At 49.3% G+C, this 24,903-nt stretch overlaps 1 protein-coding gene across 4 annotated transcripts; it reads right to left on the reverse strand.

The window, feature by feature from the left end:
- RAB3IL1 (RAB3A interacting protein like 1) lies at nucleotides 1–24,374 on the reverse strand. Of its 4 annotated transcripts, none has more exons than XM_054067882.1 (12): nucleotides 22,133–22,180; nucleotides 20,833–20,892; nucleotides 15,824–16,058; nucleotides 14,616–14,711; nucleotides 12,987–13,064; nucleotides 12,160–12,375; nucleotides 8,321–8,449; nucleotides 8,091–8,203; nucleotides 6,412–6,435; nucleotides 4,516–4,615; nucleotides 3,021–3,087; nucleotides 2–2,620 (listed from the first exon to the last, which is right to left on the reverse strand). In XM_054067882.1, exons 1-12 carry the CDS (start codon nucleotides 22,141–22,143, stop codon nucleotides 2,538–2,540), a joined length of 1,212 nt encoding a protein of 403 aa, XP_053923857.1. In that variant the 5' UTR covers nucleotides 22,144–22,180; the 3' UTR covers nucleotides 2–2,537. The 4 variants fall into 4 exon arrangements, with proteins under 4 accessions (XP_053923855.1, XP_053923857.1, XP_053923856.1 ...); XM_054067881.1 differs by having other exon boundaries at nucleotides 20,824–20,892; nucleotides 22,133–22,158; XM_054067883.1 differs by lacking the exon at nucleotides 20,833–20,892 and having other exon boundaries at nucleotides 3–2,620; nucleotides 22,133–22,266.
- Nucleotides 24,375–24,903: the final 529 nt, after the last annotated feature.

Genomic DNA, 24,903 nt, shown 5'->3' on the forward strand with positions numbered 1-24,903 from the left:
TTTAAAAAGGTTAAGAGCAAATGTTTATTTTCCTTTATTAAAGAGCAGGGTGCAACCATCCTGCTGTTAACGGAGTGACTTCATATTAATTCCCCAATCATTCTCTCTGCTTTGTTTTAAACGTAAGATGACCTTACACAAAGCATTTCTCTAATTCCTTTCATCTCAAAGTGCTTTACAAAGTGACACTGGGGGGGAATCCCACAAACCAAAACAATCCCCAGCATAGAGAAATCACCTCATTCCCAGCACTGCAATGCCGCCACATCTCTTGTGCAACGCAGCTGCTGATGACGCAGGATGGCACATCGAGATCAGGAGGAAGAGATACAAGGAGAAACCACCAGGGTTAGAATTTACTCGAGCTGAAATCCACAGCTGGGAAAAGATTTATTTCTCCACTAGAAAAGCAGATGCCAAATTGCCACAAGTCTGCAGACACCACCAAAAGTGATGCAGGTTTATCACCAGCTCAAGACCCAGCCAGATTCTTACTCAAAGATCTATCTTCCGGGCTTTTACTCCACATTGAAGCACATTGGTAAAGAGTAGCAGATGCGTGCACTCACTGAGCTAAGGTGAGGATGAGTTGGGGCACTAGGTTGTGGGAAGCCAAAACAATGGAGTATTAACTCTGATTCGGAGGTCGACCCTTTCTGAGCTGAAGGAGGTGGGATCAAAGTTAGTACGGCTTCTCCCAGCTCTGGGGATGAGGACTCAAGTTCCACAGAGCTACTAAACCTTGGCAAACAATATCAGTATAGCTATAAGGAAAGGAGTTTCCTGAGGTGCAAGAGCCTCCTGAGGAACAAGTCAACAGGATACTGAGTATGTTGACAGGAAAGCCTTGCTCCTGGGCATCTTCTCCAGGAAGGTTCTTCAATCTGCTGCGAAGCTGACCTTGTAGTAGGCTCCAAACCAAGACTTTTGGCTTCCCTGTCTATTTATTCCTTCCTCTCCTGGACAAAACCACAGCAGCTCGGTTAGTTTTCTCCCACTGAAGGTACAGCTTTCCTACAGTGGCATCTGTCAGGAGAGGATGGAACTTAACGGAGTGGAGGATGGTGATCTGGTTCTGGGCACCAACTTGCTAAGGTGAGTTACGATGATGGCAGAGGGACAGGGTGACAAACCAGTCAAAAGTGCAGAAACACTACATGAAGTGAAATCCCCGACGTGGGCGGTGGTCAAGTTGATTCCATAGTCAGTGGAAAAAAGGTTAAATTGGCTAAAAAAAACCCAAAAAACACTGTCATGGCTTTAACACAGTTTTGTACAGACAAACCCAGGCCTGAGTATGGAGCACCTCCACTTTACAACAGCCTTAGTAGCTTCCCAGCACAGTTGAGGCATACAGGAAACACAGCTATGTCCCTCAGGTGCACACAAGGTGTCTCAATCTCCTCAACAAGGACAGCAGATCAGAAAAAGTAGGGTTTCCCAGTGGATGTGGATCTCTAGGTCTGATGCAACACTAGGGAGGAGATCTTGGGGCCTCAAGACTGCCGACAGCCTGAGCATGCTCCTTCTGGAGATGAGCCCAACCTGGGACTGTGGTTTTGATCAAAACAGTGAGGCTGGTACTGCCCAAACTACCCTGAGAGAAGTAACAGACCATAGCCATCTGTTCAGGAGGTTTGCATCTAAGAGCACCATAGGGAACTTCTGCACCAAGGACTGTCACAGGGTCTGCATCTGCCCGTGACAACTGCAGCAGCTTCTCTAGACCAGGAGAAATCCTGCACTGCCTGCAGCCAAGCTGGGAGTTATGCAGTTTCCCTGCTTGCTTTCTTCTGCCAAAGGCCCCAGGTGCACGGCTCCGGCCTCTGCTCCAGCTGTTCCCCCAGCCTGGATTTTCCAGTGCCAAATTGCAAGCTAAAAACAGCAACAAATCCTTCTTTGTGACTCAGTTGGCAGAAAGCTTCTCTTGCAGGCTCCTTTAAAAGGAGCAAGGAAGTACTTGGAAACAGGCTGTTCATGGCTCTCCATAAGATTATTGTGCGCTGCTGGCATTTACAAGGCTGTTCGGGGAGCAAGCGGTCAGCAGGACCTCAGCGTGCAGCTGGGCACAACAGCACTTTCCACCCCAAAAAGTGGGTGGAACAAACGGACAGACATCCAGCATCTGTCCTGAAAGAGTTGCTTATGAAGAGAAGGTCCAGGACTCCTGCCTTGCACAGGGCTGGCTTAAAACTATGCCAAAGCAGACTGCATATAATAAAAATGAGTTTAAAAAAATGAGTATACACTGCATATAGGAGACTCCATCGAGGACAGTCTGTAGATGGCCACCTCGGAGCAGCCAGGGCCAGCCCAGCTCAGAGAGGGTAGCACAGCCGCTGCATTCCAGTCACAGTTGGAGAAGTGGGACAGCTGAAGGTGGAACTTGTGCTTCTTGCTCCTTCATGAGCTTCAGGCAGAGCGAGGGTGGGAAGGGAGTACAGCCCATTGCTGGAGAGGCACTGCGTTCATCTGCTTGGCAGACTATAACAAGCTGTTCATATAGGAGCAGTTTCCTTCCACGGTCAGGCCTCTACTTACATCTCACTGCGATAAAACCCAAGTTTGGCCAGAGACATCTCCTTCCGGAGCCGCATAACCTCCCAGTACATCAGCTCCACTGCAAAGCAAAATGAGGGTGGGAAGAGAAGGAAAAAACCCAGAAATCAGTAAACAGCACAGCTGGACACAACCTCAGGTTGTGTTGTGCTCTCAGTGCAGCCCAGCCAGGATCATCCCCAAAGTGAGGGAAGCAGAAATACAGAAAAGCCCCATCAAGTCACCCCTTACCAGCTCCACATCAGGGTAAAGTTCCCAGCAAGTTGATAGGCAAGGAATGAATGCATCTATTTCTCCTGCTCATACCTCTCCTTTGCCATTTAACTGTTTCTCAAAGACACAGGGAGTTCAGGGTACCCCAAAAGCTGGCCCCATTCCTCTTACACTGAACAGGACCTCTTAATTTCTCCTGGTGTCCCACAGCCAGCACCCCACCAGAGCCAGCTTCCATCCCCTCTTACCGTCCTGCCTCACCAAGCCCTGCTGGATATAGCGGATGTATGTGAAGAAGTTGCACACTGCTGTGATCTGAGGGAGAGAGAGAAAAAGGAGTCAAATCCAGAACTGCTTTGCTTGTCAAGAGGTTCGCACAGCGCCCAGCAGGACAGCTCACAGGTTCAGCACCTGAGAAGTAGCACCATATACCACCAGATAGGAAGATGTTGCCCTACCCACGAGACACACTGTGCAGGAACTCTTATCTACTGCAGATCTGAGACCTAAGTGATCATTAATTAACAGGGAAGCAAAGTCTGTGATCTTCCTTCAAAAGCACTGTTCTCCAATGGAATGAAAACCTTTCGAGTTAAAGGCTCCTGCAGGAAGTGTGTGTGCAGGGAGGCAGGGGCATTCATGACACATTCGAGTACTTTAGTGCAAGTGACATATAATTTTTGTCTTTAAAGTCCATGCACAAACCCAAGTTTTTGTCTCAGAATGGTTTGAGTTGGAAGGGACATTAAAGCCCATCCAGTTCCAAACCGCTGCCATGGGCAGGGACACCTTCCACTGGATCACAGGCTCCAAGCCCCATCCAACCTGGCCTTCAACACCTCCAGGGATGGGGCAGCCACCACTGCTCTGGGCAATCTGGGCCAGGGCCTCCCCACCCCCACAGCAAAACATTTCTTCCTAAGATCTCATCTCAATATCCCTTCTTTCAGCTCAAAACCTTTCCTCCTCGTCCTGTTCCTGCACTGCTTGATCAAAAGCCCCTCCTCAGCTTTCCTGGCACCCCTTTCAGTATTGGAAACTGCTCTGAAGTCTCCCTGGAGCCTTCTCTTCTCCAGGCTCAACAATACCAACTCTGTCCGTCTGTCCTTGGATGGGAGGTGCTCCAGCCCTCGAATCATCTCCGTGGCCTTCTCTGCACTTGCTCCAACAGCTCTGTGCCCTCCCTGTGCTGAGGATTCCAGAACTGAAAGCAGGGCTCCAGGTGAAAGGGTCAAATGTCACAGGATCAGCTCTTCTGAGACAGAGCTCAGGAAAGCATAAACTTCTAAAATGCCCCATTGATTCAGAGCCCCAACAGGAACACGAACAAACCATTCACCTTCTCCCTTCCCTCTAAAGAAAGCACAGCTTGTTCTCATAACCATTTGAGTCACTGATCTCTACCGGAACAGTAACAAGGGCCAGCATTTAAAGAGCAGAAAATTACTGTGTTTTACAAAGGAGAATTAAAAAAATAATAATAAAGCAGAACAATCAAAGCCTTGTTCTGCATCAAACCATGCAAAGTGAACACAATGAAGACAGGATGCCTGAAGGAACCTGAGCACTGGAGCACAAAGCCAGGCTGGAGACCTACACCCTAACCACCGACCAAGAGCCACCCCAACTTCAGGAACAAACTTGCCTTTGTCATTTTGAGGGCTGACCCTCATGAGCTCTTCCATCTCAGAGCTTGGAACAGTTTGGGATGGATTAGGGACCCCGGGAAGATGGAACACTCACCCTGGCCCTGCAGGATGGTGAAATGTAGTAGTAATTCCCAGAATCCCCCAGCATGATGCGATGCTTGCAGGTCCTGGGAAGGCCACTCAGAGCACATTTCCTGCAGACAAATAGAAAACACTTTGCCTTCAGCAATCCAGTGTCAGAGCAAAACACAGCAATTCAACAACCTCAAGACTATGCCCAAGAGATGGAAGAGGGAGCTCAGAACCCAGACCTGTGTCAGTCAGAATGAAGAAGACAAAAATCATGGTGATATAAGCCTTTTACGCTTAGAAAGATTCCATAAATGGCAAGTTTAGGAGACCTTACGTTAAATATCTGGAACCATGAGTTATTCCATGCCCAAGCAAACCAAGACTGTATCAGTTTCCTGGCAGGCAGCCCAAGATAAAACCACAGAAAACATTAAAGTAGTGAGGCTGGAATGAATAACAACAAGCGTCATCTGGTCTCAGTGCATCTCCTCCACATTCCAGGCCAAGGCTTTTGCTGAAGGAGTTCTGCTCAGGTGTACCACCTTTCCTGCTGGGATTGTACATGCTGGCTGGGGACCAAACCTGGACTCAAAATGGGTAAATCCAGCACTTGAGTAGAATTTGCTCAGGCGACGAACTCAAAACAAGCCACACTGAAGCCCTTATGCCAGGTTAATTCATTTGGTCCTGATTTGAAGCTAATCTAGTTGAAGCTTTGTACTGACTTTAGGGGACTTTGGAGAAGGCTTGCAGTTCCTAAGAGCAAGCCAATCCCTTCTTGTGCAGACAGGGAAGAAGCTTAGCTTTGCAATTGTAACAATATTTCAGACTGAAGGAAGAAAATGGCCTTTTCAAGACAGCTCAGCTCCCAGGGAGACCATCAAAAGATGTAATCAGCAAGAAGTCTCTATTTTCTTGCCATTTTCTTCTGTTACTTGCAAGACTAGTGGTTCCCATCATCCACCAGTTGCCCTTTCTTCATCACCACTTAAAGCTGTGAAGTAGAGTTTTCTGCAGTGTAGTCATCACCACATTCCTTTGAGACTTAGTGCCTGCATGGTGGGAAGAGGGACAGCACTCCCCAGCTGCAAAAACACCACTCTGTGGGCCATGGAAGATGACAACACACAGGGGGAAGATGTTTCAAAGAGCTTCTGAGCACATCTCTGGGCTTATTTTCTCTTGCTATCAAGGCAAATATTAGCTAAGAGCAGAACCATGGGCTGTAAGTGTCCAGATGCAAGAAGTAGTAATCATTGATCAAATATTAACAGAACTTAAGGAGATTAAATTATATGAAGGTGCAGAACACCTTTAAAAGGACTCAAATTTGAGCACTGCAGCACACTGGAGAAAAAAAGACCCCTGCTGGTGACTCTTGGTTTGGTTGGTACCACTTGGTGTAACTCCAGCTATCACAAGTGTAGCTAGAAGGAACCTGCATCACAGCATTTGGACACCCCAGGATGCTTTGCTGGGCAAGCCCTCATGAAAGCCACTCGTCCTCAGCACCTCCTGGCCTGCATTTTGCTCGGATGCTGTACAGGCAACATGACATAGCGGCCAACCTGGTCCCCTCCTGCCTAGACTCCTCAAACTGTTGCACCGAGGGTACAGACAAGTAGATCTGGTAGGTTCCTGCCTGGGTAAGAACCCCAGCTTTCTCCTTTCTAGTCCACAGCATATCCAAAGCTGCCATAAAAATCAGTGTTTTACATCTGGGAAACAAAGGGGAACAAATTCCATTTGGGTCCTTCATAGCCTTTTACTCCTTACCATCCTGTCTGGGTGGAAATTAAACAGGGTTAGAGAGTTAATTTAGTTCAGCTATATCCTCCAAGCTGCTAAATTGCACTGCGTTAGTAACTTGTTAATGGATTAGAGATCTTTGATCGCTTACTAAAAAATAAACACTTACATTACAATTTGTGACCGGAACCCACTGTGAAGACAAAAACAATAAATCAAAAGGAAACGGGTAAGGATAAACACAGGATGGGCTGTTCTTGGAACAAGCTTGACACTTACTCATGGAACAATTTGCCTAGACATGATAGAAAATGAAAAAGAGTGGTAGGAAACCTCCACGTGAGGAGGTTTATGGTAACATTACAGGAACACCTTTGCCTAGAAGGTGCTCTGCTTGAAGGCAGGGAGGGGAAGAACGAAGAAGGAGAGAGTCCTGAGTGAACTTGAATTCAACAGCTGAATAAAATCCTCTCTCTTAGTCTGGAAGATCCTCCCAACTCCTGCCAGAGCTTCTCTTCTTTGAAGCAGCCTCAATTTGTCTGAAACATTGAATACTACCACATCACTGTGGAACAGCCATAATGCCAATTCTGATGGCAAAGTGACAGCATAGAATCATAGAACGGTTTTTGGGTCAGAAGGGACCTTAAAAATCATCTGGTTCCAACCCCTCCTGCCATGGGCAGGGACACCTCCCACTGGATCGGGGCTCCAAGCCCCATCCACCTGGCCTTGAACACCTCCAGGGATGGGGCAGCCACCACTGCTCTGGGCAACCTGGGTCAGGGCCTCACCACCCTCACAGCAAAACATTTCTTCCTAAGATCCCATCTCAATTTCCCCTCTTTCAGTAGAAAATCTTTCCCCCTCATCCTAACCTGGTACTCCCTGATCAAGCACCCCTCCCCAGCTTTCCTGGAGCCTCTTTCAGAACTGGAAGCTGCTCTAAGGTCTCCCTGGAGCCTTCTCTTCTCCAGGCTGAACAATCCCAACTCTCAGCCTGTCCCCATACGGGAGGTGCTCCAGTCCTTGAATCTCATCTCCATGACTTCCTCTGCACTTGCTTCAATAGATCCATGTCCTTCCTATGCTGAGGACTCAAAAACTGGACACAGGACTCCAGGTGGGTTCTCGCGAGCATGGAGTAGAGGGGGAGAATCCCCTCCTTCCCTGCTGGTCCCACTGCTTTGGATGCAGCCCAGGACACAGTTGGTTTCTAGGCTGCAAGTGCATGTTGCTGGCTCGTGTTGAGCTTGTCACCCACCAGCACCCCAAGTCCTTCCTCAGGGCTGCTCCAAATCCATTTTCCACCCAGCCTGTATTTGTGTCTGGGATTGCCCCAACCCAGGATGCAGGACCTCGCACATCAGGGGGGAGTGGGATATGCAGCAAGAAGAGATCTCTTCTGACCTAGGCTCAAACCCACCTGGTGTTATCAGCAAGGTCAAGAGTGCCAGGTGAGCACAAAAGAGGCAAGAACATGAGATAATGCAGCTCTGACTTAACCCTTTCACCCTAGGTTGTGCACAAAAACCTTCAGAGGATATTAAACAAGTTGCTACCTTAAGGGAAAAAAAACCCACCCTCTCCCTAGCCAAGGGCCCTAACACATCACTAGGTTATCCCACCAAAACTGTCAACTAGAGCACAATCAGTTGAGCTGAGCTAACTCCCCTTCTCACGTAAAGAGCTGAGCTGAACTACCCCTGGTCACAGGACAGGAGCCCCTCAGCAGAGCCCTTTGAACCGTTCAATTCAACTGACTGAGCAAGGCCTGGTCAAGCTCTGCTAGGTGGGACAACAAGACCAGTAGCAAGAGGACAAGAGAGCATGAGCATTATTCCTTACTTTGGCCCACTGCACTCTTCTGCTGACATCTTCGTCAAAGGCAGTGTCTGGGAAGCAACAGGCTCAATGGTGAGTGTGTTCTCCTCCACAGCCACTCGCACCAGCTCTGACAGCTGCAGCAAAGAGAAATGAGTGCAGATATGAACATGCAAACGTCACCTCTGCGAAGGTGGAACTTTGATGCTGCTAGACCAACCACATGGTTTTTGTCCTCCTTTTCCAGCACTCACCTCCTGCTTAGTGAAGTCCAGACAAGGTCCTATATCTTCTCGATAAATTCTGTCCAGGAAGGAGGAGGATTTATCTAAAGTTGGAGATTCCTTCCAGGCTTGGAACTCAGCAAATAAAATGGAGTCGACCTGCAGCAAGTGTCCAAGAATAGTAGGAAGAAGGAAAGTAGGTGGAGATCAGAAGGTATCTGCTACTATGAAGGTAACCTGACTACGAAACAGCTGCTTTGGCATCTAGAAAGGCTCAAGTGTCACAGAAGTGTCTGAGGGAAGCTGGTTTGCTTTAAGATCTTTCTCTTCCCACCCACTGGCAGTTCTGTGCCACACTGACACAGCCACATTGGGCTTGTTCTGCCAGAAGTCCGCAGGCTCCTCTCTATCCCATCTTCCTCCAGGACAGCACAGCACATCTGCTGTAGGAAAGCCACCACATGACCACCAAATAACAACAAGTGCCCATGGCAGGAATGATGAGAGCAGCTGAATGGCAAAGCGCAGTGGTCATGGCACCCAGGACAGATGGTGGAGAACCTTTCTGTAAGCAAAGGATTACTACAGAAAAGGATTAATTAGGAAAAGCTATTAATAAACAGCCATCAGTAGATGTTCAGTGAGCCCAAGTAGTAGCTCACAGGGGATGCCAGCCCTTTTAAAGGCCACTCCAAGCCCAGAACTCCAGTGTCTGGGGAATTGTAGAAGTATGGGAACACTGGGCAGCCACACAGGCTTGCAGAGGCAAACTGAGGGTGGGAAAGGTCTCTCAAAGGGAGCTCAAAGAGTAGGAACATTTCTCCATCCTAATGTCTGCAGGCCTTTTATAGGTGGGCCTGCAAGCATTGTCACTGCTCAGCACAAAAGGACCCAGGACAGAGCTTGCTTCCACCCCTTGAGCCAGCAGGAAAGTGGCTGCCTCCATCCCTGCCTGGCTGAAAAGACTTCAGTCCTGGAGGCTCTGGGACCTGACATTTAAACCCCAGATGGATCATTAGCAGAACCACCAACGTGACTGATAGCACGTCTCCTTAAAAGGCCAACAAATGCTGCTAAAGCTGTTGAAAGGAAAAACAAAACTGAAGAAACCCAATTGAGCAACACAAAGAACGAAGCTGAAAAAGGCCTGGGTTCTTGTACGCTTGCCCTGTGCTATAGAGACTGCTCACCTGGTACCCAGACACAGCTTCAGAGTCACGAGATGGAAAACAAATGGAGAAAGAACACAAAAATAAAACAAGAAATGGACGTTAGCATGAACGAAAGCTAGGACCGAAAGGCAGGAAGGATGAGAGGTGGATGGGTCCAGAAAAGTTACCTGCCGCAAGGATGAGGAAGGATCTGCCCCCATGGCCTGCCAGCCTGGTTCATAGGTGATGTGGAGAGCCTTCCCAGGGATGAGACAAAGGAGCAGAGAGAGCAGAGCAGGTAACCCAGACTTTGAGGGCAGAGGAAGAGACAGATAGTGGAGGAAAAGGTTTAGAGAGACAGTCAAGACAGACATAAAAACAAAAGACAAAACAGAAGACACAAAGAAAGACTCCAGCCCTCCTTTCCAGGGAACTAAACGTGCTGCTCAAGACATTACAGGGCCACGAGTCACACCTTTTGACTCCAGTCTGAGAAATTCTGTCATTTTAAGGTTTAATGTAAGACAGGGCACATCTTTTCCATGAAGCACCAACTCTCCAAACACCAAGTTCCCCTTTCTCACCTCTCACACGGGCCATGAAGGAATTTCAGAGACAGAAACGAACAAGTTAACAAAAAAACACCTTATATTTGATACATAAAATTATTACATCACTTCGGAAGCTCTGGGATTTTAAACCCCAAGATAAAGGGTTGGAAGACACCTACATGAAGAAATGACAGGTCCAAATCTTTAACAAGCAGGTCGCTTACAAGAGCCAGCACTTCTCTAAAAATCAGCAACACAAGGTTTGCTGAGATTGAGTTGAGAACAGCAAAATGAACTCCCCAGTAAGTAAAAGTTATCACAGTAGCATAGTATGGTTTGGGTTTGAAGGGACTTTAAAGATTATTCAGTTGCAATCCCCCTGCCATGGGCAGGTATGGCTTTCTGAAGGCAGAGGGCAACTTCTATGGGGCAGTCGCTCGTTCACTGCACCGCACTCTCGGTTTGGAGCTCCTCTGTCCTGACTGGAGGAACGGTTAACACTGAGAGAGATCTCAGGACCTTCAGAAGATTAAAGTCTTCTTCTCCTTGGCCCTCAAATCAACCTCTAGCTTACCGTGACTCCAACTTCCAGCGTGTCTGGACTGTTCCCTGCCTGACCAAGAGAAACTAGTGCGGCAAGTTTTCATGGTTCCTGAACTGATTATTTCCTTTTGCTTTATTTCTGATGTAGCTTTTGTTCCTCTCTGCCTGTGAACAAAGTTAAAGGTCTTCATCCCTCGTTGTGACTGCTATCTCAGGACAATGGCTACAGCCAATGTTGCCTGAAGTGTTTCAGCCAAACTCCAGCAACAAGAGCGCTATGCAGAAGTTGATGAGGCACATTCATCTAATCCACAGCCAAAAGCAAGCCAAAAGCAGAAGTTCCCAGTGTCCCCAGCACAGTCCTGCTTGGTGACAGTATTAATTTCACAAGTGGCCCTTCCTCATATGTTCTCACACAAGCCAAGTGACCAAGTGCCTTTGCATTGCTGCAACAATTCTTCATGACAGAGACTGCATTCCCCAAAAACTCACTATGTCTACGAAGACATATTCCACTCCAGCATTCGCATTCATCCTGCCCAAGCACCATAAGCTGCCTCCTTTTTGCTCTCCAGGGCAGCTGTGTTCATATCTGGCTAGTGGAAAGCTCCGAGATGGAAAGGTCCTGCTAGTAGGAAGAAGTGTTATCTACACCTATGGTCACAGTAGGTGGGTAACTATCAAAGGGTCATCAAGAGGAATTAAACAGGGCATGTTTGAAAGACACTCACAAACACTTTGTATGCTTCTTTGCCCAGCTCCTTCCAGGGAGAAAAGAACAATCATAAATGGTTTGGGTTGGAAGGCACCATAAAGCCCATCCAGTTCCACCCCCTGCCATGGAGAGGGACAACTCCCACTGGATCAGGTCCCACTCCAAGCCCCATCCAATCTGGCCTTCAACTATGTCCAGAGATGGGGCAACCACCACTGCTCTGGGGAACCTGGGCCAGGGTCCCCCCGCTTGCACAGGAAAACATTTCTCCTTAAGATCTCATCTCAATCTCCTCTCTTTCAGCTTAAACCATTCCCCTCGTCCTATCCCTACACTCCCTGATCAGGAGCCCCTCCCCAGCTTTGTAGGCCCCTTTAGGCACTGAATTAAATAAAACTAATTAATTATATGCTCTGCAAAGAAGAGGAAGAACAGTGACATGCCCAAGAGCACAGCACAAGTGACAGAAAGAAGCTGATGGAGGTGTCCTGGGGTCCAAGCCAAACTAGGTAGAGAGAAGAAACAACAGTAAACCATGCCAGAACAGGCAGTGGTCTCAACTGCCCAGAAGCGGCAAACAACTGGCTTCTGTTCAGCAACTCTTGACATATTCTCTCTCAGCACTGGTAACTCCTGGTCTGTTCATGCCCTCCAGGGATCCCTCAGCTGCTTCCTCTATCAGTTGTCCTGACGCAGCCTTCAATGTGCTTCCCAGAAGAGGAAATCTCCACAAATGGAAACCCTCCAGAGCCTGCCTCAGCACAAATTTAGGGAACAAGCCACATTACTGCTCAATCAGCTTCTCCAAATACAGAAACCATGGAGCTCTCCAGGAAACCAAACTCAGAAGCCCTGAGCACAGCAATAACAGTGGCTCTGAGGCCGATGCAGCGAATGGCCCTCACTCACCTCTTTGCACTCACGGCTGACCGGCTCTGGAGTTACGTTCTGGCTGGCAGCTGAGACCATTGCGCTGCTGGTGCTTTTGTTTCGCCCATGGCCTTTCCTGAAGCCAGCTTTAGAAGGACTCTGGAGCTGAGGGTGCAGCTCCCGGTTTGGAGAGGAGGGCGTGGATGTGATCACCAGTGTCTTCAGAGCCGTTACCTCTGCCTGCAGCATGTCGATCTGAGGAAACAAGGCAAGAGTCACCAGCACCTTCAGCACCTCCTGAGCTCAAGCTTGCTGTACCCCACTAAGCACTGAAGCCACAGGGAACCAGCTACGAGCTCAGCCATGAAGCCTTCTCCCCATCCTCCCAAATACCCACCAGCACCTAGAATTTTAAACAGGGCTAAACAGCAGCTATTTGAGAACCCATCCCTCTGCTCCTCTACCTGACCACATTTTCCCCCAAGCTCTTTTTTGACCCAGTAACACAGAAGAAATGTCTCTCTCCTCAAGAAGGAACCAGTTGAACAGCCCTGTGATGCAGCCTTGTCAAGGAATTCCAACTCCCCAGCTCCCTACTCTAACCATCTCCACTACTGTGGCAATTAAACAGCATATCGCTCCTCTGCGGTTCCTCTTTCTCAGAGGGGAGCTGGATCAGCAGCGGACTGCAAGGATACCTTCCCCCCCACCTCAGTCAGTGTCTGCTGGAGAGGGAAGAGAGTAAACAGAGCACCCCAGGGAGACTGAGCTGCAGGCACTTTATTCTCCTCCAGCCAACGAACCAGCTGGGCACAGATGGCACCAACCTAACACAGAGATCAAGTCACAGAGAGTGCGGTTCTCACCTTGCCCCGTGCCTCTCTTAGCTGCTTCTCCGATGCTGCCTGTTTAGTGTTTGCTTCTCTCACCATCTTGTGCGCTTCCTGGACCAGAGAGAGTTTTAGTCTGCCTGTTCCATCACCAGTTCATAAAGTCATCAGGACAAGGCAAAGCTCTGCTGCACCACATCCTCTGGGCCATCAAGCAGGGGGACAGATATCAGTGCCGCATCCAAGGGTTTTATTGTGGAAGAGCCTTCTCCTAGAGTCTTCCAGAGGTGGTTCTCAGTGCCAGGGCCTGGAATGCATCCCCTTCTAGGAGTCTAGTTGGCTAAACTGAAGTGTTTAGCTGGTTAAGTCCAAGGTCACCTCAATCACTGATATAGGCTGCTCTGAAGAAAGCTAGAAGCAAGGACCTGCCCCTCCTTGCACCTGGGAAATTACTTTAGGCAAGGCTTTAACGTTAGCACCCACACAGCTGGGTAGCAACTACATCCACGCCCAGTCCAATACCTCTGCAACTCTGACCCTGACTCAAACCCACTGGCTTGACCTCAGCCCTGCACTATCACTGCAAACTATGCTGGCTGATCACTGTTTTTTTGACCCCGATCGCTGCCTGTGGCACAGATCCTGATCCAGACTTGCTGCTCCACGTCTTGGCTCCTCACTGGTGAGGTCACTGCTCCTGCCTGACTAGTTACTGCACTTTGCTCCCACTTCTCTTGCGGGAACAGCCAGCCCTCAGCGCTCCAGGCATGCCTGTAACACAGCAGGAGCTGTAGCTCGAGGGGGGACAAATGGCAGAGCTGAACTTAAGAGCATCTCCCACAGGAAGGGAGGAGCAGCGTGATTTCCAGCTGGGATGGAAGTGGTCTGGAAGTGCTGTCTAAGGCCAAAGGAAAGAGCAGCGTTCAGCAATGCTATCTCTATGCTCCCCCAAGGTCAGGCAGCCAAATCTCCAAGAGGGGGATGCTCTCTTGGCCCTCACACCCAGCACCAGCCCGTGTTTCAAAAGGTAGAGAGAGGCTCTCGCTTTTCTTGCTGACCAGTCAGATCCAGACATTAAAGCTGCTGGTAAATGGGATTTTGCCAGGATAGAGCTTGGCAAGAATCACATTACAATAAAAACAACAACCCAACCAACAGGCCTTCTGAACACTCACTGGAGCAGAGCATACGAGGACATCCAGCTTGTTCCCATGCCAAACAAGGGCAGATACGAGCCAGGGATTCATTTCTTTTACACAGCAGCTGCCGTCCACATGACGGAGCAGACACAGGAGAGGGACAGGAGCTACGTTTACCTCCAGCTGCAGGCATCCCCACATCTGGTTTACCTACCAGATGTAAGGACCACATCTGGTTTACCTACCAGATGTAAGGACCGATAACTGCTGTGCTCTTTATGCCACCCCAGAGCTGATAGAAGGGGAAAGGAATGCATGCAAATGCTCCCCAGGAGCAGATACCAGCCCCTGCTTGGACGCTTTGCCTGCAGCACTGCCCAGCTCTGTTCCTCCAAGTGGGAAAGAGCAACAGGGAGAAGGAGGAAACTGTGGGAGGAGATGGCTGGAAGTTCAGGGAAAGCCTGTCTGAAAGGAGTTGGATGTATGCTTGGTTTAAGAAACTATGAGAAAAGGAAGAGGGTGGTACCTCAAACAGGCTAGCTGTTAACTCCTCCAGTTCCTGCTCCAGTTGTTCTCTGACTTTTGACAGTCTCTCACATTCTTTGTCCTTCAGCTTCAGCTCCTGTTCAGAAAGTGGAGATGGATGCACAGGCTCATCACAGGCTCCAGCACCACTGATGCCTTCCGGCCCCCACCCAGCAATCACAACATCTCCTCCCCACCACCAGATGGATCCTCAGCCCAACTCCTGTCACTTAACTCCATACCGTGCTCTGTGTCACCAAAGACCACACCCCACGAGTTGCAGCAGGCTCTTCAGGACGGAATTGCTCACTCAACATTAGCAAGGAGGTTCCATAGAGAGCACTGTCTGCCTCGAGCTGCCTTTTGCAGGTTTCCAGGACTGATTTGGGTGTTGGTACAGAGGCTTCAGGTCAGCCTGGCAACTGATGTTCTGCTCCAAAGCACTTCACAGAATCACACAACAGTTTGGGTTGGAAGGGACCTCAAAGCCCATCCAATTCCACCCCCCCCACCCATGGACACCTCCCACTGGATCAAGGGCTCCAAGCCCCATCCAACCTGGCCTTCAACATCCCCAGGGATAGGGCAGCCACCACTGCTCTGGGCAACCTGGGCCAGGGTCTCCCCACCCTCACAGTAAAACATTTCTCCTTAAGATCTCATCTCACTCTCTTGTCTTTCTTTCAGCTTCAAGCCGTTCCCCTCATCCTCTCCCTGCACCTCCTGATCACAAGCCCCTCCCCAGCTTTCCTGGAGCCCCTTTCAGTATTGGAAGCTGCTCTAAAGTCTCCCTGTAGCCTTCTCTTCTCCAGGCTGAAGAACTCCAATTCTCTCAAGCCTGTCCTCATATCATCTCCATGACCTCCTTTGCACTCGCTCCAACAAATCCACGTCCTTCCTGTGCCGAGGACTCCTGAGTTGGACACAGGGCCCCAGGTAAGGCCTCACCAGAGTGGAGCAGAGCGTTAGAATCACTGCTTGCTCTGCTGTTCCCACTCCTTTGGATGCAGCCCAGGACACGGTTGGCTTTCTGGGCTGCAAATGTACTTCATGGCCACCTTAGCACAGCCTCTCTCCTCTTCTGCTGCTCCAGACTGCAGCACAGCCACGTTGAGATCCTGCTCCCCTCAGCTCAAAGCCTCAGGAAAAACCCTACTGCTCAAATCATTGCCACTGTTCCCAGGTCTCCTCACAAACAGCAGGCTTTACCTTTTGAGCTTTGTGCAGCTCTTCCTTCAGGAATTCAGACCCTTTTTCACGGATCTCCACTGAAGAGCTGCGTAGACGTGACACGTTGAGCTGCTCAGTGGACTGGGTCTCATCCACACCTCCAGCATCCTGGCATCCAGTCTCTGGCTCCTCCTTGCTGCCTTTGGATGGCATTAGTGTTTTCCAATGTCCCACAGCTGGCTGTTCCTGGCTGTCTTCCTCAAAATTGGCCTCGCTGCGGGGAAGCAGCACAGAGATACTTTATGAGGGGACAATTCACAGCCTCAAATGCCTACCACACATCCACCTCCAGCCTCTTCCAGGTGCTGAACTGAGGCAGAGAGGGTGATGGTGCATGAAGACGCCAGGGGTGGCATAGAGGACCCTGCTTTGTGTCCAGCAGCAGCAGTTCCTTTACCCTGCATGCAGGCACTGTCTCCCTATGAACACCCTTCATCTTCTTCGCATGGATTCCTTCCAGATCAGCAACAGGAGATGGTGGTCTAAAATAAAGGCTTTGAGGGAAACCTCCACTTCTGTCCTGAGATCTTTAAGAATCTCAGAATGGTTCAGGTCAGAAGGGACCCTAAAGATCATCCAGTTCCACCTCTCACTGGATCAGGGACTCCAAGCCCCATCCAACCTGCCCTTCAACACTTCCAGGGACGGGGCAGCCACCACAGCTCTGGGCAACCTGGGCCAGGGCCTCCCCACCCTGACAGCAAAATATTTCTCCCTAAGATCTCATCTCAATCTCCCCTCTTTCAGCTTAAACCATTGCCCTCATCCTATCCCTGCACTCCCTGATCAAAAGCCTCCCAATCCCAGCTTTCCTGAAGCCCCTTTCAGTCCTGGAAGCTGCTCTAAGGTCTTCCTGGAGCCTTCTCTTCTCCAGGCTCTCTCCTGGAGAGAATCCCATCTCTCTCAGCCTGGCCTTGGCTCCAGCCCTGGATCATCTCCGTGGCCCAGCCTGCACTCCTTTTAAGAAGGGCTGGTTTCCCAACAGTGAGTACTCCCTCATAGCTTGTTCTGAACACACAAAACTTAGTAGGCAAAGCAATGCTACTGGTAATTCCTGGTTTGACCCTTCTCAATCTGTATGCACCAAAGACTATTAACTCAAGATAAATGGAGAACAAAGGCATCTGGCCCAGGAATCCTGTTCTCACCCACTTTGGGAGAGAAACAAGTAGAGATGTACTTGAAAGGTACCCAAAACGCTGTTTCCCCAGTGCTCAGTAGGACTTTGTCAACTGTCACCAGACTAACACAGACCCTGGAAGAGGCTGATGGATTCAGCTGATGGATTCTATAGGCTTGGCAGCTGCTGGGGCCTTTGGAGAGGAAAACATAGGCTTGAATGGTCGGATGACAGGGCACTGCAATGACAGTGTTGTCTGGAGCACATCCATCATCCCTTCTCCACACACTGAGCTGTCCTCACATGGTCATCGGCCAGTTGAAACCACCAGGACCATGATCAAGCCTTGCACACATGGAAGCTTCCTATCATGTCCAGCCACTCAGAAGGATGGACACACCGCTCTGCAGATTAACCCTCTGCCACTTATCTCTGGGTCACATAGCTGAGCTGGGGTGCTACCCTCTTCCATGCACAGCACCAATTCCTCCTCCTGCACACTCCTGGCTGCTGCTTCTTGCCTACTTCCTTCTCTTACAGAGAAGCTATCACCTTCTTTCAATCAGGTTCGCTTTGTCATCTTCCCTTTTCTCAGCCTCTGTATTTTCCTCTCCTGAACTTGCCGTACATCCTGTATTCCATCCAGGCCAGGTTCTCCCTCCGCGCTCCAACCCCATCCCCACAGCATGACAGACAAACAACCGCAGAGAAACCATGAGGCCCAATTACTGATAGGCCTTTTTCTCCTAGACTAGAATGGTGCCAACACCTTTTCTCCTCAAATCGCCCCCTTCTTGCCTCACAAAGCTGACCATGAGCAACAGTTGTCAACATTCACCTTCCAAAGAGAAAAAGAAGCTGCAGCCACCAGCTAATTCAGCCCACGTACCTTAGGAAAGCATGTGGGAAAGCATGGAAAACTCTCCAAAACCTTGGAAGACCAAAGGGACAAGACCACCATTGATGCCATGCCAACTGGAGAATATTTTGACTACCAAACTAGGGGTGGGGGACATCAGCTGGCATCACAGATTTTGCTGACCTCTCTGTTGAGCAAGAATATTGAATCATAGAACAGTTTGGCTTGGAAAGGACCTTCAAGATCATCCAGTTCCAGTCCCCTACCACAGGCAGTGACACCTTCCACTGGATCAGGGTGCTCAAAGCCTGATCCAACCTAGTCTCGAACACCTCTAGGGATGAGACAACAAAAGCACCAGTAAGGTGGTCACAGAGCAGTGCTAAGAAGGTAGGGAACGACAGGAATGAACTGGCATCTCATGGACTTCATCTGGCTTTACCAAGCATCCACTGAGAAGATCTAGAAGAGAAGGTTTATCCTGGTGACACTACTGAATTTGGAAGTGCGGGAAACCACATAAAAGCATGTCTCAGGGAAAGGGCAAGAAAATAAAATGAGCTGGCAGGAAAATAAAATGAGTTTTGGCCAGAGGAGAAAGGACAGACAGAGCCTTCAAGCAAAGATAATTCACGTTGAGGTATTCCGCATCCTGGGACTGCTTGATAAAAAGCAATACACACAAACACGGAAGGGTACGCCTAGCTGAGCAAGCCACAACCAACGGAACTCCCAGACTGGGCAGGCATCTACAGGTTGAGGTGTGAGAGAGCGCCCAAGTACAAACTACACAGTGTTTAGAGTGCACAGTGCCTGCTCCATCCAGTTGGGCTGCTCTGTCAGTGTGTTTGGTTAATCAGAAGAAAGGCAGAACAGCACAGAAGAAAGAGAATAGTTAAGAAACGTTACAATTAGCTAACATTGATCATTTACCTAAAAACCGACTTCACTAATCCAATGAGGAAGTCTCCAAAGGCTTAAACACTACGGAAGGGGAAGGATCAAGGTTGGACTTGATCTTAAAGGTCTTTTCCAATCTTAATGATTCCATGCATGAAACCCATTACAGGAAGGTGCGGATATAATGAGACAGATTCATCCCTGCCACAGAGATCAGGGGAGGTTCTCTGCACTGGGTTTGCCATGGAGCAGGGGAGACACACCAAAGAGAGGTCAGTTAAGCCATCTCTCAGGTGGCAGAGTGGAAGCCCTCTCTGCTGCGGACTTTTGAGATTAGACAAGGTGAGCTGTAGAGAACACATCTCTCCAGGTTCTCCTGCACTGGAGAGGAAACACATCCAAAGGGCCTCAGCCAGTCTGAGCACTTCTAGAAGAAAAAAATCCCAGATCACAGAGGAAAAGCTAGATTCAAACCCAAGCAGTGAGCAAAAAAATAACAAACAAGGAAAAAGTACATTTCAACAGTCCTGTCAGCTACCAAGACAGCCAATCTAACCCATAATATCAGGAAGGAAAAAATGTTGCTTCTTTACAGTTCTCAAGTTCTCAAATGAAAGTTGTTTGTCTCAGCAGACAGGTATCCCAGTGTATTCCCACACACTATAGAAGAAAACTGGAGGTCACAGAGGGACAGAACAGTGCCACTCACACTCCATAAAGCTAAGGGATCTACAAACCTATCCTGAAATCCCATCTTCCATGATGGAACAGTGCATTCTCTATGCCGTGCAAACAGAATACCAACAAAAGACCAGGCTGGATGAGGCTATGAGCAACTTGATTCAGTGGGACGTGTCCCTGCCCATGGCCAGGGGTTGGAACTGGATGGGCTTTAAGGTTCCTTCCAACCCAAACCACTCTATGCCAGATTCTTCTCATCCAAACCTCTATCTCCTCAACGCTGGGGCTTTGAAGCCCACCCCATCAGGGACCACCTGGAACACCCACACTCTCCTGGTCTAACTGATGGGTTATCTTCCTCCAAAAAATGTGCCATGTCCTGAAGGTCCCATGTTGATACAAGAAATGCCAACTTACACAAAAAAAACATTCACGTTCCTCTAAAGTTTCTGTAGAAAAAGCAAAAAAATGTGCAGGATCTGCACTTTTCCCAGCGGGCCCCGCATGTTTCCTGCCATGCCGATCCACCACGGTTATTTCCCGTATGAACGGCCTGTGGGTCTCTCCAGGTTCAACTCTTACCATGGGGTTTGCAAAGAGGACCTGACTTTCCCATCCTGTCCCAGACAGCTGCCCTACTGCAACACCACAGACCAGCATTGGTCCAGAGCTCACTCAGCACCCGTCCAGCTTTCTAAGGCTTTGGCAAAGCACATGCTCTGCTCTACTATAGACACATAATTCCTGTTTTGTGTCTTTTGGTGCTATCACCACCTTATGCCTGCAGTTCACTAGTGGACAAGGCACCTCCTTAGTCCATCTCCTGACCACACTTCCATGTCCAGAGCCTTGGGAGCACCTCAGCCCTGAGGCTTTCTGCTGCCAGTGATACCAAAAATGCCAGCAAATAAACTCTCTAAGACTCATTTTGGAGTTCTATAAAGCAATCGCCCTTTAGTCAGGCCTGGGTAACATGAAGGAGCGCTCTCCATCGATGATGTGCAATGAGACAAGATCTGCAGACAGAATATATTCCCCACTTCCCTGGATATGTATAAATTTGCTCAGAAATCTTATGGATATTCTATTACTTTCCAAGGACTCATGTTAATATAATTATAAACTTCACAACAGTCAAATCTCTTGCTAATTTGGAGCTGTGGAGCCAGCTCTGTATAACCTAGCATTTGAGATAGAGAAAGACTGCAAACAGAGGGGATTTCAGAAGACACATCTGCTCAGCAGAGATCTTGAACACAGGGCGTAACAGTGTCTGGAAAAACACTGTTTGAAAAAACATGCTATAAAAAGACATGCTGTCAGAGGGAAACTCTGTCTAACTTTCAAAAAACACAGTTACTTGGATGAAAACTTAACTCTACTTTAGCTTAAATCAAAATATTTTGTAATAGTGACTACTTTTTGTACCACTTTCTCCCCTCAGGCTGCGGTTTGTGGGCACAGACATCTCCAAAGAATGAGCAGTGCCTGGAAAAACACAGTTGGAAAGAAAACACGGTGTCAGAGGGGCATTCTAGCTCTTAAAAAATACAATTACCGAGACGAAACTTAACTCTACTTTACCTTAAATAAAAATATTTCACTTTTTGTAATAGGAACTACTACTAGTATCGTAACAGTGTATAGAAAAACACTATTTGAACAAAAACATTCTATAATAAAACAATACCAGAGAGACGGTCAATCTAAGTCTCAAAAAATACAATTATTGAGGTGAAAATTATCTCTATTTTAGCTTAAATCAAAAACATTCCACCTTTTTATAATAGTAACTACTTCTTTTATCATAACATTGCCTGGAAAACCACTATTTGAACAAAAGCACGCTATAAAAACCCACGATAGCAGAGAGACACTCCATCTAGGTCTTAAAAAATACAATTACTGAGATGAAACTACACTCTATTTCAGCTTAAATAAAAAATGTTCCACTTTTTGTAACAGGAACTACTACTTGAATCATAATAGTGTCTGGAAAAAACTCTATTTGAACATAAAGATACTATAAAAAAACATGGTATTGAAGGAAGAGATAATAATCAAATCGGCATTGATTATTGAGTCTGGCTTTTCATGGCATCAGTATCACAGGGAAACTCAGTCTAAGTCTTAAAAAATACAATTATTGAGATGAAAGGTCATTCTATTTTAGCTTAAATGGTGAATACTCCACTTTTTTTAATAGGAACTACTATTTGTAGCAGGACAGTGCCTGGAAAAACACTATTTGAACAAAAACATGCTATAAAACCCCACGATATCAGAGGGACACTCAATCCAAGTCTCAAAAACCACAATTATTGAGATGAAATATAATACTACTTTAGCTTAAATCAAGAATATTCCACTTTTTGCAGCAGGAACTGCCTCTTGTATCATGAAAATGTCTGGAAAAACATTAATTGAAGAAAAAAATGCTATAAAAAAAACACGATATCAGAGAGACAGGCAGTCTAACTCTTAAAAAACTACAATTACTGAGGTGAAACTTCACTCTGTTTCGGATTAAAGGGAAAATACTCCGCTGTTTGCCGCAGGAGCGGCTTCCCCAGTCACCAAACGCCGAGCATTCACCCCGAACCCCTCGCCCCCAGCGTGAACGCAAAGAGGACCCCGCTCGGGTTTCCCCCTGCGGGGGTTTCGCCCCGCGGAGCTGCCCCCCCACCCTCGGGAATGCCCCCGGGTGCCCCGAGCCCCGCGCACCTACCCCCGCGGCATGGTGGGTGCCGGAGCTCAGCGCCGAGCAGCGCCCGCGGCCGCCGCCATCCGCGGAGCCGGGCTGAGCCCGGGGCGGGACCACCTGACACCGGGCGGACCACGTGATCCCGGCGGGGGGCGAGGGGGCACGTGATGGGGGGGGGGCACGGCACCACGTGATCCCGGCAGGGGGCGCACATGCGCGCTGCAGCACTGGGGGGGTGTCACGCGGGCACTGGGGTGGGAATTGGGGGCAGTGGGAGGGGGGGGAGATGGCGGTACTGGGGGCGATTGAGCGTATTGGGGGCAATGGGAGGGCACAGGTAGTAGGGGGAATTGGGGTACTGGGAGAAATGGGGGTGGCAGTGGGGGTACTGGGGGTAGTAGGTGGGAATTGGGGTCAGTGGGGGGAAACTAGAAGTACTAAGGGCGATGGGGCACAGGCAAGGAGGGATTGGAGGTAATGGAGGCAGTGGGGAGGAATTGGGGGTACTGGGCCAATTGTAGGGCAGTAGGGGGAGCAGTGGGGGTGCTGGGGGCAGTTGGGAGTATTGGGGACAATGAGGGGGCACAGGCAGTAGGGGGAATTGGGGGCAGTGAGTGGGAATTGAGGGCAATGGGGGGAAACTGGGAGTACTAGGGGCAATGGGGCACAGGCAGGGAGGGATTGGGGGTAATGGGCCAATTGAGGGGGAATTGGGGGCAATGAGGGGTGGGAATTGGGGTACTGGGGACAATGGGGGTGGCAATGGGGGCAGTGGGGGGAAGCTGGCAGTACTAGGGGTGGGGGGGCACAGGCAGGGGGGAATAGAGAGGTATTGGTGGTGATGGGACAGGCAATGGGGGTACTGGGGGTAGTTGAGGGGCACAGGCAGTGGGGGCAGTGGAAAGGAATTGGGGGTACTGGGGGGACAGGCAGTGGGGGGGCACGAGGGGGCAGAAACTGGGAGCCATCGAGGGGTACTGGGAGGGGGCACAGGTACTGAGGGCAATTGGGGGGGACACAGGGTACTGGAGGCAATGTGGGGCTACTGGGAGTAGGTACTGGGCACTGGGAGCAATGAGGAGTACTGAGAGGGTGGCACAGATACTGAGGGTACTGGGCGCTGCGGCACAGGCACTGGGAGCGATGGGGCTGTACTGGGAGGGGGCACAGGCACTGAGGGCAGTTGGAGGAGTGTGAAAGGATGGAGGAAACCTTACCCAGGGGAGAAATAACTGTGCGTTAGTGTTGGACAACAGTGTGACCGGACAAGGAGTTTTAAACCCAGCATTCAGGGAAAGCACTGGGCTCTTGCACCCGTACATGTATTACAGAGGTTGATCTTGTTACTGAGCTTTGGACTTTGGATGCTGTGGCTCTGCTTTTTAGCTGGCTCATCCTTGCACTCGCTGTCTCCAGGAGGCTGTGAAGGAGCAGGGCAACTCTCCCAGTAGTGCCTGCACTGATTTACATCCTCTCTGCGAACAAAGTTGCCCTTTTCTGTCCACCCATTCTCCTCTGCCTGGGGGAGGCCCTTTGCCCAGGCATCCTCATCCTGAAAGATTTCTCCTTATGCTCTGCTGTGCTAGCACGGGGGGGGGGGCATCAGCACCAGGTGATTTCTGAGGCATTTGGCATGACTGATCCACACGTCCCACCACTGAAATCAGGGGTATAAGTTCATCTTCTCAGTGAGGCATTACCTACAGGCAGAGAGCCACTGCCTTCACAGCACTGTGGGGTTCCCACCTCTCCAGCAAGTGTCCTGGGTTCCCTGCTGGGAACCAAAGGAGCAAACCACTCCTGCTGTTACTCCTACTGATCCCACAGCAGATCCCACAACCCCCTCTGGACTGAGTACTCAAGTTTTTGCATGAAAAACCACACCTGCTATCGCAGGCAACCCTTGAAGTATGTTCTCCACACGGGTCCTTCCCCACGTTTCCCATTGCTTCCTACCTTGCCATTGCCCTGGGTGTTCCTCCAGGCAGCAGCATCCCCTCCAAGGCTCCATACGTAGGATCAGCTCCCGCCTTGGTCTCAGCTGCCCCATCCTCTGCCTCGCTGCCAGACACAACGCCAAAGGCAGGCAGGTTGGATGTGGCGATTCTTGAATCCATAGCAAAACGCTGATGTAGATACTACATGGGAAGCAATTCCTTTTCCCAGCTTCTCCTTAGTGTCCATGTCATCTACAGCCCTGCCCTGCCTCATGGCCAGGGTCCGTGGCGACAATAGTGGCCAACCCCATGCTCTGAAGCCTCACAGTGAAGCGTCCAAGAGGTTTGTGTGGATGGCTGTAACCTTTGTTATCTTCTGGGAACTTTTGGGAGGAGGGGAAAGATCTTCAGCTTTGCGAGGCAGCACCAGAACTAATTAGTCTTTGTAATTATTAACTCCTGAGGCCTGGCTGGCAAGAATGGAGGGTCCTCAGATTAGAAAGGTAGAACTTCCAGGATCCAACAAAGGCAGGAAGAATGAGAACTGATAATACAGGCAGGAAGCATTAAGAGAGGATGTGTTGGGAAACCCGGCTAAATGCAAAAATAATTGGTCATGAACTGAGAATAGCACAAGCTCCCCTCAATCCCAGCCCCAAAGGACAAGCAGAGCTGTTGAGGAAGCCTGGACAGACCCTGGGATTCATCCATAATCAGATGAACAGGTGCCCCAGCAGAGAAGAACTCCATTTCCTTCACTCCTGAGTGAAGGGTTATCACACAAGCTGCCTCAGGGCAGGGAAAGCTGCTGCCTTTTCCATGCACTCTGCATGAGGCTGACGTGTCCAACCCAGGAGC

Source organism: Cuculus canorus, chromosome 5 (assembly GCF_017976375.1).
Source record: "Cuculus canorus isolate bCucCan1 chromosome 5, bCucCan1.pri, whole genome shotgun sequence".
Lineage (NCBI taxonomy): Eukaryota > Metazoa > Chordata > Aves > Cuculiformes > Cuculidae > Cuculus > Cuculus canorus.

Coding starts and splice junctions, on each gene's coding strand:
- RAB3IL1 (XM_054067880.1), bottom strand. CDS start 24,225: ATGGATTCAAGAATCGCCACATCCAACCTGCCTGCCTTTGGCGTTGTG. Junction 12,376..12,986: donor TAAGAGAGGCACGGGGCAAG/GTGAGAACCGCA, acceptor TTGTTTCCTCAG/ATCGACATGCTGCAGGCAGA. Junction 2,621..3,020: donor GGGCTTGGTGAGGCAGGACG/GTAAGAGGGGAT, acceptor TTTGCTTTGCAG/TGGAGCTGATGTACTGGGAG.